Source organism: Micropterus salmoides, unplaced genomic scaffold (genome assembly GCF_014851395.1).
Source record: "Micropterus salmoides isolate LMB-PRFRI ecotype aquatic unplaced genomic scaffold, ASM1485139v1 Ms_hic_scaffold_12, whole genome shotgun sequence".
Lineage (NCBI taxonomy): Eukaryota > Metazoa > Chordata > Actinopteri > Centrarchiformes > Centrarchidae > Micropterus > Micropterus salmoides.
The window spans coordinates 30,818,822-30,831,603 of NW_024040263.1; the positions used below are offsets into that span (position 1 = coordinate 30,818,822).

At 41.7% G+C, this 12,782-nt stretch overlaps 1 protein-coding gene across 1 annotated transcript in view; it reads left to right on the plus strand.

The window, feature by feature from the left end:
* The first annotated feature begins 2,470 nt into the window (after nt 1-2,470).
* Nucleotides 2,471-12,782, plus strand: part of sorcs3 (sortilin related VPS10 domain containing receptor 3) — a 232,244-nt gene continuing 221,932 nt past the window's right edge. Inside the window, exon 1 of the mRNA XM_038714563.1 lies at nt 2,471-3,358. Coding sequence (XP_038570491.1) covers nt 2,693-3,358 — 666 coding nt within the window. The 5' untranslated portion in view covers nt 2,471-2,692. The remainder of the gene's footprint in view (nt 3,359-12,782) is intronic.

A 12,782-nucleotide genomic window follows, 5' to 3' on the forward strand; every position in this document is an offset into this window, starting at 1 on the left:
ATGGCCCAGAAAACTTTGGGCTCAATTAGGACATTTTCACTTAGAGGTGTACTCACTTTTGTTGCCAGCGGTTTAGACATTAATGGCTGTGTGAACCCATCCAGTTGTAGTAGGGACCAGTAGTATGCAAGATCACCTGTGGACAGACACGCACACACCACACACGACCCTCTCTGGGTTTACGCATGGCGAAGATAATTACATAAGGTGCTGTAAGGAAAGCTGATTTTCCTCTCGACTCCGGCGTTAAATGTGCATATCTGCTCTTTTCACACTAATATAATTGTAAATTTGTTGAAATTCAAATTTCTCCTCTGACTGTTCCCTGATGGGGAATTTGGGGGCAGTCAAGTTGATCAAGGCAAGACAATGGCACAACATGCTCACTATCAAAAGCAACCCTGCTGCACAATATACTCAAACAAACTCACTTAGTCATACAAGCAAGCACACTCTCTCTCGCTCTCTCTGTCTTTCTCACACAATCACAACACACACATGCACACACGTCCTGCTTTCATATGACCATTCCATTCGCACTCTGCGCAGGACACAGCAGCACTGTATCCCGGCACTCCCTCTCCTCCCTCTCTCTCTTTAATAGGTCTCTATAGGCGATGCTTTTCCCCTAAGAGTGGTGCAACTCTACAGCTCCAGATTTATTTATCTATCATTCCGATCATGAATTAAAGAAAATAATATCATATCAGTGGGTCCTCTGTCCAAGCAGCAGCTCCAGTCACTCCACACTACTCAACATGCCTGCATTTTGAGTGAGCACGGGAGAAGAGAGAGAGAGAAAGAGAAGAGAGAGAGAGTGAAAGTGTGCAATGGTTGCAGCTTCAGGGCTTGTCAGTGTTGGCATCTGCTGGTAGCTATGGATATTAGAAACTTAAAAAAAATTAAAATGAAGGGATCATGATGGCAACAAGGCACAGGCGAGGCAATAGGAGGTAGAGGATTTATCTCCTGTTGCCATCCTCTCACTCATCTTAAAGCTGTGGTTGATGAAGTAGGCTCTTAGCTAGCTGCTAGTCTAGCTAGCCTGCGTGCACTCTGATATTAATGTGGAACATGGACATGGAGGAAGGGAGGGAGAGAGAGAGAGAGAGAGAGAAGTGTACACAAGTCACAAAACTAAATTAAGAATGCAATATTTAAGCCGACACAACCAAGATCTGAACAAATTACATTAGCAGAAGTCCTTAAGTTTATCATTATCTACAGGATCTTTGTTATAATAGTTATATTGGCCATGAAATTTAGATTTTAAATTAGGCGAGGATGAAAATCTTATCTTTTCTTTTATTGCATCTCCATTTACTCTGAAATGGTACCAGAAATGGATTTACTTTTAATGGATTCACATTCCTTAGCGTCTGACCTATGAAAGGAGACAAGAAATATCCATAAAGGCCTGATGTTTGAGGACCTGATTAATTTTGGTAATGTCTTTTCCTGGATATAGAGCTAGGATAAAGGAGGTTTAATATACAAAATCGTCTCATTATTTGTGTGTGTTATTTCCCCATATAGTGTGTCAAATTACCAGGTTATGTTCCTTGTTCATTATGAAACATCGTCAAACACCTCATTGCTATGCTGATGATACTCAGCTTTATTATATTATGAAAATAAAAACAGAGGTTATTACTTTTGGCTCACCTAGTATTCCTTCAGTTCTCCTGTGCTGAGATCAGCAGTGAACTTGGTCCACTTGCAGAGAAGGTGCTGCACGCTTTTATATAATCCAGTACAGTTAACAAAAATTTTGCTAGATTGCTTTTTTGGCTACACTCCAACATCTGCTCATTTACATGAACCCTATGCTTTGCTATGTAATGTCAATATGGAATGATTTGCTGACTTGTGAAATACCCAGAAATTGACTTTCATGACTCACACCTGTGTTTTTGCCTCATGCCCACAGCACCCAACAATTTCCCTGTGTAAATCTGTGGTCAGATATGGAACTGCAGCGAGCCCCCAGGTATAGTCACCCTAGGGCACCACCACGCTGTGTTAACCTGGGCCTGTTAAACGGTGCAATTATCAATACCCCAATGTTTAAAGATAACAACGTCCGTGCTCCGAAGGAGCTCCTTCTGCTTAATTTTTTACATTATATTAAGTAAGAGTAACAGACTGGCATGTTGTGTATGGACATACCATATCGACATATGATGCTGATGATAATAATAATTATTAATATTATATTATGATTATAAATATAATTATTATAATTCAGTATTAGACAATTGCAGAGTAAATATTAAGACAATGATATATTAAAAATGTAATTTAAGATATAGTTTTATTATTTTTTATATGATATGTCCCATATTGAGATTGTTTTACGTTAGTAGAATCCTCAGCACCATGGACAGATCCTTTCTCTCTCTCTCTCTCTCTTTCTCTCTCTCTCTCTCTCTCTCTCTCTCTCTCCTAACTGTCTCTTCCGGACGCACACTCGGCAGCTGGCTGCGATACAGCTCCTCCCTCCAGTGTGTTGGCTTTCCCGAACAAAGATCCTTGGACGTGCACAGTTTCGCTGAAGAGCACTTTTCTCCCCCAAAACAACCAGACGGACAATCGAGGCGTCAGTTATTCCATATCGACCTGAGAGAAAGGAGTTAAGGTGTCGGATAAGGTCTCCAACGGTCCTTCACTCCCCACCAAATCTCTGTCAGCGATGGAGACTTGGGCTGGCTTCTGCCCAGCCTTGCACTTATCTCTGGGTATCTGGGTGATGATAGCCGCTCATACCCTACAAAATGCCAAGGCGGAGATAACTTGCGCATCTTGCACGTCGCCAATTCAACTTCACCTGGAGCAATTGCAGCTGGGGATGCGCACTGACCCGACAGAGGAGCCGGGCACCCTAAAAAACATCCGAGTAGAGTTTAGGGAACTCGGGGTCGACGACGATCACCAGACAGGCGTTTCTGTCGAGGATGTCCCCCAGTTCCCTGAAGATGCCAGTTTGGATGGAGTTAGTGCAAAGGAAGATGCGCCAGGGTCCAGTGAAGAAAGTCACCGCGGCAGTGATAAGGCGGGGGATCCCGAGACGGGTGAGGATGCTGCGCTCCGGAGGGCGAAGAGAAACGGCCCGGAGTTTGGCGAGTTCAATGAGAACGGCTGGACCGGCCGGGCTGGCATGGATACTGGCGCTCCGGAGGACCGAGGCTCCTTATTAGACGGACACAGGCAGGGCAGGTCCGATTTCAGATGGAACAGGGACGAAGGGAGAGGGAATAACCGGCAGGATGAGCCCAAGCTCACCAGCAGCACTTTCGCTCTGACAGGGGACTCTGCGCATAACCACGCGGTGGTTTACTGGTCTGGGCAAAACAGCAGCGTAAGTAACCATTAATTATTATTTTGCCTCTGCATATTCGGTCGCTTTTCTCGACTCCACATTTCACATGAACTCTTTTCTAAGAGTGGGATATTATGCGCAGCTGGGTGAACAAACTCCGTGACGCGTAGAGCAGAGACTCCGTGGTCTGTCGTGCCGCTGAGTTGTGGTTCACTGTTAACAGGTGCACTGGAAGCTACAGATGCGCACCGACGCACACGCTTCCCCAAATACCAGACTTGTGCAGCGACTATGAACTGTATTCGGCCGCGACCTTTGACTCTACCAGCAATTACGCACGAAGCCTCTCTCTTTTCATCATCATTTCTTCAGCTATCTTGTGACATTGTCCCAACATCTACACTTACTATCTGCCCATGGTCCCAAAGTCGTCCACTTTGAGTTCAGTATTTAGTTCGTCTTGAATTACAGCCTTAGTGTGAAAATATTTCTGATTTATTTGCAGCGAATTTGAAATATGTAAATTCATGATTTATTCCTCCCAAATGATGCAATGTTTTCATCCAAACTAATTGACTGGGGAAGGAGGGAGTCATAAATTATTGCTCAATCTCCAATAAGCCTTTAAATTCTTTAGATTATGAATTTCTCTTCTGTATGACTGCTTATGCTTCCCCTGAATTTGTTGGCTTACTATATCCAAAAAGAGTGAATTAATTTGGCTTTACTGACTGTTTTGGACCTTTTAAAAAATATAATAGGTGACCACAGTGTGGTGTGATACAATCTCTATATTGCAAATAAAAAGACCTGGATGCATTACCACATACTTTCCAAAGGGGGGGGGGGTTCAGTGTTTGGAGGTCAGGTTGTACCCCATCTGCATTAATCCTAAACAGAAGATGTGTGCATCCCTCAAACAATGGCGCCTTAACATATGGACTCACTGGGATTAAATGCTGCACTGTGACAGCACTTACACAAAAACATACGAAATTGAGGAAAAATATCTCTTGTTGTTATTCTAAACAATTAAAAACACTTAAAGGATGCTGCATGCTAAATTTAAGAAAATATATATATAGATAATCAACATTGGAACCTTAAAACGTTTGCTTGCTCTCTGGGTGCAGGAGTACAAAAGGTCAACTATACAGATAAAAGACAGGAGCAACCTGCCACAATAGACGTGTAAATCTTTACCGCAGCAGTCAATAGTCCTCACAATACCACTTACGGGTCTCTAAAATGACACAGACCACATTCAAGTCCATTCTGCATACGAATTGGATGAAAATCCTGCCCCTCTTACACAAGAGGGCCCTCATAGGAAGATAATAATTAGACAAAATGAATCAAAATCATTTACACAACCATGTAAGCTCACAGGGAGCCGATGGGCTCTTCTTTGTGGTTTCACAAGCTTAATTTGTTGTTGTGGCTGCTTCTCTCGCTGTATTCCATTAAAAAAAAAAATCCCACATATTCAGTCTTGTCTGAGCTGATTATGACACGGTGCATGAGCTTGTTTTTTAACCCGCAGTGAAGCGCTGTGAGGGGAACATGTATGTGTGTGCGCACATCCGTTTCTGTGTTTGTGTGACTATGTACTAGCAGGAGAGGGTGAGGAGGTCACTCTGTACCGCTCTCCCTGAGCTTTAAATCTTTAATAATTATCACGAAGATTGAGGGCTCTATTTCAAAGAAGGAAAGTCAGGCCTGGCCTCGAGAGCATCCTCAAGAGAGGAGACCTGCTACTTAATCTTCATTGGTCGTTGGTTTTTGTTCTCGTGATGAATGGAGTGGAAGAACAAAGAGATTGAGCTTGAAGTCCTCTAACTTAAACGCAGCAGTAGTTAAGTTAGATTTAGAGCAAGTGGCTGGATGACTGGATGACTAGCTAGTTGGATGGATGACCAGTTTGGTTAAAACAGATTAATCTTGAATGTCTATTCACCACCCATTGTACGCTTGTGGACATAATTTTCCATCTACAATTCTGTTGTAAAAACATTACAACATTAGCTTTCTAGATATACATTTGATAATACCACCTGTGGCATACTATAGAACAAAAATACCTTTCTCCCAATGTTCTCTGTGTGTCTGTCAGTGCCCAACATTCCCAAAATAATCATTTTATAATTAAACTTAAACAAGCTATGGTTTGGTTTTCCTGAAAAGTGATGCAAAAGTAGCGTGACAGTAGTTATAGCGCCTCAAAACCTCTTAGGAAAGAAGTTAGAGCGGTTGGGTGTACAGTGCGTCTGACAATAAGACTTGACACCACTGGTTCCACCCCACCTCGCACCAACAGTCAGCATTAGCTTCTTTCAACCTTGACCGCAATCTTTTACTTGACTTTAACCAAGTAGTTCAAGTTCAGGAAGGCGGTCCCTATCTTTAGCTAAGCAGTTTTAGCTGGCTAAACCTAGTCAAAGAATGAGGTGCCAGATCAGAAAAGGCTCATATGGGTCCGAATTGGAAGGCAGCGACAAACAACTTTTTGTTGTTGTAGAGGTTACCTTGTTGATGCTCCCACGCTTAATTCTATTAGAAAATGACCAATACTGAGCGACTGACAGACTAATTGGATGGGCGGCAGTCATGTGCCCTGTTCCACTGACCTGTAGTCAAGTTACAGATTTCCTACTTGCTCAACAATTTAATCCTTCTGGACTAAATGCCTAAAATATAAATGTAAATGAACCTCAGCTGGCTGACTGGTACCCTATTCGGTTGACTGGCCCCAGCATCATATTCACAACCTCTTTGGTCTAGAGACTTTTTCTCAGTCTTATTTCAGCCAGATTGGTCGGCCGTGTCTTGTACTGTGACTACCTCTGGGAGGACTTGATGCTGCTGTGGGTTCCCTGGGGGGTGAATGGTGTGTCCTCTGAGGCGTGTACACAAGGCTAATGCACTCTCACTGTCTCTCTGTACCTGTCCAACTTGCTGTCTCTGCCCCCGCTGCCCTACCTCTCTTTCTCTCTGTCTGTCATTGTATGTGTCTTCATGTCTCTGCCTCAGGCTTATGCAGGTTATGTCGAAGCCTTAACCTTACATATTAACTGAGAATGTTGAGACTAACTGTCATTTATAATATTCACAGGCATAATTCCAACGAAGCATCCCCATAGCAAAGTGACATGTTCTTTCCTGGAGTATCTTTGAGGCTATGTAATCCCCCCACCCTCAGCAGTCATGAGCATAATGGCATTGTGACTGACAGCCTGAATACAAAATGGATAGCTTTAGCAGTGCCTCTTTTAATGTGGTCTTGAAACATTCATCTCTTCTAAGGGAACCTTGAGATTCCCTCCTAACAGCATAATCACAGTGAATATGTTCCTTTAAGAGAACTGTGACCATAAATATTAGCACATTTAGTTAATAGCACAGAACGGGGCGTCAACGCATTGGCTGGTCTACACTATATATTCTCTCCTGTTTTTTTCATGTGGCACATGGAGCTCTCTTTGATGTCCTTCATCCGTTGGGGAGGGGTTTGAGGAAAGCATAAGGCGGTCCGAGTATGTGCTCAACTTGAGTGGTCTTTAAAGTCATGAAAACTCACGCAGAGACAGGTCAGTCATATCTGGCAAGTCATCAATAGAGCTGTGTGTGTTTGAAATTCCCAAATCCCTGTTGAGAACCGGAAGAAGCATGCAGACTCTCATGAGTGGCATTTGAAGGCAAAAATGTCATGCAGCAAGAACACACACACACACGTTCAAGGCATAAGTATAAGAAATTTAAATACAGGTAAAGATCAGACAATTAAAAAACTCACTTTTTTGAAGTACCTGTACGCAGGATAAGAGGTTGGCAATGGATGGATGGATGGACTTTTTTGAAGGATGTTGCATTCTTTCTAAACTTTGGCGCAGTTGATTAATGATTCCTCTTTTTAAAGAATCCAACGTCCTGCCAAAATTTTGTTGTAAAATACTTTATCAACCTGACTGGCTGTTGTTTGCATGTTTATTGTCATTATATGCAGCCTCCATAGTATGGAAAGAGCCCAGAGACAAGGACAAAGCTGTGTGTAGCAATTCCAACCACAGTCTCTGCAGTTAGGGGAGATGATTTAGGATGTAGAAGCAGGTCTTGTTTACGGCCTCTTTCCATCAACCCATCTCACCCCTCAGCCTAAATTACTGATGGTAATACATTATAAAGTTGTTTCTTTTCTTCACTCTCTCACTACTCTGGTGGCACTCTGCTCTGGAGAATGAAAGAGTGGAAAAAAAGGAGAATATTATAAATAATGTAGCCCTTCCAGCAGGGCCTTATCTCCCTTATTTCTCAATCTCTCCTCCCTCCTCCACCTCTAATTAGTCTCTACAAATTTATTTCCTGTCCCTTGTTTTTTTTGCATTGGAACTATGATGTTGTGGCAAGAGGCCATGTGCCACAGAACATGAATGGAGAATCCATCTTGACTGGCCTCCAGAGCTTAACTCTTGGCTGCAGTTCCCAAACAGTCAGGGCAAGGCGGAGACTCACTCTTGACCTCCTGATTCCACGCAGAGTGGTTTTAAAACATTTCATGTCAGCAAATGTTTACTATATAACCAAGCTTTCAAATTCCATTTGTTAGGAGGAGTCACATAATGTCATATTTCATTTCTGGATACCTTAATGTGTAGCGCAGATGTTAGCATAGAATAAAAAGCAGCTTTTGCGTACAAAGGTTTTGTGTTTTGTGAAAAATACAGTTGAGCATAAAGTATTAGACTAACATACAGCCATCAAAAATATCTAACCAGTATGACTGCAAACACAAAAATCCCCTTTCTTTTAACCTGAAGTTAGCTAGCTGAGCACAATTTGAGAATGCGTTTTTTAAAGGTCTCCGGTTGCACTTAATGTTATAACTCTCCTCAGCACTTCAGCACAGGAACGCTAGCACATTAAGGAAGCCATTCAGGAAGCCATCCAATCAGCATGCATTGCACCTGCTGCAGCAGCACGCCACGGATCTTGGATCACATCAAGCCGCTAAAAGCTTTGAAGCTATGGACACGTGCATAGTAGAAACCCAGCCGGTCGGACAAGAGGCTTTAAGGCTTCGTTCGCCAAACCTAATGGCCTCATTATGTTTCCTGTATGATTGCCACGTTGGCTGAGGCGCTGATAGAAGCCACCTCACTAAGACTTCAGAGAGTTGAGTATAATCATACGCTTGGCCACTGATCCTGTTCGGCAGTACAAGGGTGCTGACATAATCTGTGTGCGGTAAAGAGTGTGTGGTAGAAAGAACTGTGTGTAAGTATATGTGGGTTAATTATATTGGTGCACCCCAGTGTCAGATTTAATTTAGTGTAATTTCTATTCTATTAAATGTCTTTTTACCATCTGTAGTGCCCAAAAAATGTGGGGTACCACCTACCCGGGCAGCGTATCTTCCACCCACTGTCTTCCTCTTGCTGTGCACAATTTGAACACCTATAGATTGACTTGGAATATCAAGCTTTGAATTTCAGTTTCCAAGTCCCAGCGGCACAATGCATCTTGACCTTATCCACCTTTTTTTCTGAGCCAAGTGCGACACCTTGTAATGTTGATGTCCCTTGCCATTTCCCAAACACGGGCAAGCTGTGGAGAGTGGCCAGGCGATGAGCACGTAATAATGTCAGACCACATTGAAGCGATAGACCGCACGCTGTTTCTTTCTCTCTGCCTCTCCCTCTGCTCTCTTTCTCTTCCTCTCTGTCCTTCTTCAGCAGGCACTCCCACACAGTGATATATCTTCACTAGGTCGCAGACAAAATTGCAGGCACCCAAGACGTACTTATTTGCATGCAAACAGGCCCACATGGAGTTGCACATGTGCTCGTGTAAAAAACACCCATGAACATGCACACGCCCTCAATCATTCTCAGTATCACGTCTCACTCTCTGTCGGAGTGAATGGTGTCGTGCCTGCGGGAGGTTGTCACTGATGGAGACTAATGTTGACACATCTCACCCCAGGACCTGCAGTCAATTAACACATTGTCTAATTAAAGTGATCTACTGGTTTATCTATGAGAGATTGAAAGTGGCTATAAAATGAGTCCACGCTGCATTAACTTTACAATCAGGTCTGCTTCTTGATTTCTTTTTAGATTTTAATGGTAATAACCTGTTTAAACATTGCCCTATTACCAAACAGATTGTGTAAGCATCTTTCTTTCATGGTGGCGGGAGATAGATGCTCATGATGTTGGATCCGTATTTCCTGTTAATACCCCTCTCAAGCTGCACAAAATACTTAAGCAGTTGCCATACGTGACTGAACTTCTGACTGTCCATAGTATCTTGCGGAGAACTCAGCTTGAAAAGTGCACTTTAAATAGGCCTAAATCAGTCATTTTCATACCCGTCCAAGGTTTGCCCTTACTTCTTTTGAAGGGAAACCACATTACATTTCCATCAATTGTCTCTTATTTACCCAGCAACTAAGTACAGCTGCATTTAAAATTTAATGATGTTGTAAGAGTTGTTCGGACTGCTTGACGGGTACAGTAAAAATATAAGCCTGTCTTGTAAAGGAGAGTGTAAGTGGACATGGATATCAATGAATTATTTAATCCTCATGATTTTTTGGTGCTTTCTATGAGGGTGGAGCTTCCACTGGGACCGAAAGTACAATGCCTTCACATTATCCTCTTTAGAAAAATACTACATAGAGTAGTAGAACTACACAGTACGACAACACTAACGATCCCTTTAGTTATTCATTGAATAGAGTTGACACTAATGCTAACATAGCAATCAAGTAACAAAGTCCAGTTGCCCTTGATTTTACCTCCCTTGGATAACTAAGACCCAAATGAGAACCTTAATTTTTTAGTAGGGACATGACCCTACCAATATCCAGTGACTACTGAATGGTCCCTCGCAAAAATGAGTCCCCCCTCATATGTCTAACATTGGTTTGGGTCCGCTGCCTACTTTTTTCAGACCCCAATATCTGCCATCCATCTCCAACCACTTATCCTGTGTACAGGGCCCCGGGTGGGCTGGAGCCAATCCCAGCTGACATCGGGTGAAATATCCGCCCTTGTATTTAATTCCCCATTATAAAAGGTATGCACTCATACTATATAAAAAAAGTTTGATGAAATGCAATGTACCTAATAGTTCTTTACTTAAAAACTAAAAGCTCTTGTTGAGACTTAAGTCATGTGTTGACGTATTTCTGTAGGTACCCTTTGTGGTGATGGTGTTTTGGCATTATATTGAAAGGTTATTTTGAAATTTTTGTTCACCTCAATTGCAATTAAAAAATAATGTGACCTACAGGGCAAGTATTAAGGTGACCTGCAGTGGCCTCGGAACCGCTGTTTCAAAGGTCAAAATTGTGTTGTCAAGTTCAACTTTTAAAGAATTAAAAGAAAAAAAAACTAGCAACAATTTTCCTCCTAAAAATGAAATCTTAAATTTATAACTAAAAGAATAAAAAATAAAAAGCACCCCCGCTGAATGCATCATTAAAATTATCTGCCATTGGTTATTATATATTATATTATTTAAGCTGATATTTGCTTTCAAGGATCTTTGACAGTTGGCACCTGGATCCAATGGGCAACAAGCTGTCGCCACCTGTAATCATGTGTTTGTTTAGCTAATGAACAGAGGAATGAGGCTGTTGCTTTCTGTTGCTGGTCAACATCTGTTTTCAGTAAAGATGAGAGGAGATAGTATTTGTCCACATGCATCGCTCATATTTGCTGCCAGAAATGACTGCGAAGCCTGTGGAAACTAGACTGCAGTTGCCTCACACTGTCACATTGGTGGTAATCAACGGCTTAAGATGAATGTGAATGTGCACGTGTGTGCATTAGCATAGGGGTTGTGTGTGTGCACATTTCTATGCAACCTGTATGTGTGTCCAAACACATACAGTATGTGTTATTGTGTGCTTCTGTTGTTGGGTATGAACTGCCACTAAAACATAACAACCTGATGAAACATGATGAATTAAGAGTTGTCAACTTTAAGCATGCACTAGATGCATGCACAAGCTAAAAAAGTTCCATCTTCAATTAATTCCTCAGTGTGTAATTTGCTTGTAGTAACTAAATAAAAGTACCGCACTGTAGCAAAAACATTCTGCAAATGGATAGCCTATATAATCATACACAACAAACCCATAATGAAAAAGAAAGCGCTGATGTCTCCTCTACTTTACATTAACCTCAACAGCTAAATAATCTCTTTTTCTTGCTGCTGTAATAAAATCATCCCCATGTGGCCCCACTTCGACCCTCATTGCTCGTTTTCCCACTTCCTCTGTTTGTTCCCACACTTTTTTTCCTCGACATCTTGAGTTGCGGTTGTACTGAACACTAGCAGTAATGTTGAGTAATGAGTGGTAACAGGCGTGTAACTAAATAAATACCCTTAGTCTGACACTTTTTACGTTCTCCAGCTTGCAAACCTCTTTTTGCCTGCGTCAACAGCACAGTGATTTTCTGCAGTGTGGCTCGTCGTGCTGAGAGCAGCACATAAAAGGCAGCACCGACGAGGGCTTGTTCTTTTTTAATGTGAAGCTTTATCACCTTTTTTTTGTAGTAGCAGTTGTAATGAAGAGAGCCTCTTGAATATTCACTTATATTTCGGTGTCATTTGTTGATCAAAAGCACACATAATTATTCCTGAAACTGGCACCTCATAGTACATGTCTTGCCCCAAAGTAGAAGCTTAAACCTTCTAAATCCCAATAATTCTCAGTGAAGGTAACCACAGTGATGCCCCAGTCCTGTCATAGAGAGACTGATAGTGCACCTTTACAATCAATGGTGCTCAGTATCATTTCTGGTGTGTCATATGCCTTCCGGCTACAGTGAAAATAAGGCAAGTAACAGTTCAGCCAGAGTCAAACTTTCTTGGCTGTATTTTCTTGTGATGCAAGGACAGTAGAAACCTGCATTTATTAATATTTATGACATTAACAATGAATACGACTGTAATCATGGGAGATTAGTCAATTGATTTGCTTCTTTTATCTCATTGTTTTTAGTTACACGTTTACTGCATGGTTCCTTCTCAATATATTATTACATTTAACATTTTGTACAATCTTGTTTCTAACTACTTGTTTCTTAACTACTGTGGTATGTTTGGCAAAATGACAAAAGTCTTATCAATACTCTCATCATACCCAGCGGGCAATGATTTTAGCAAAAAAATTGAAAAAGATAGCTTACAGATTCTGAAGTATTATAGTATTGGCTATAGACCCAGATATTTTCTCAGAGTTGGTTGAGACCAAATAGAGCTAAAAGTAAAGTGAATTTTAGATTAATATTCTACCAGGTGGGTAGAAACATGACTTTGACTAAATACTAAAGTTGTGCCTGCTGGGTAACTATGCAGCTGTTTGCTAACATATAGATCGTTGCCCAGACAGTATACGGGGTGGCTGCATTAGCATTTTTGCTCTTTGCTAACACAGAATCTTACATTTTGC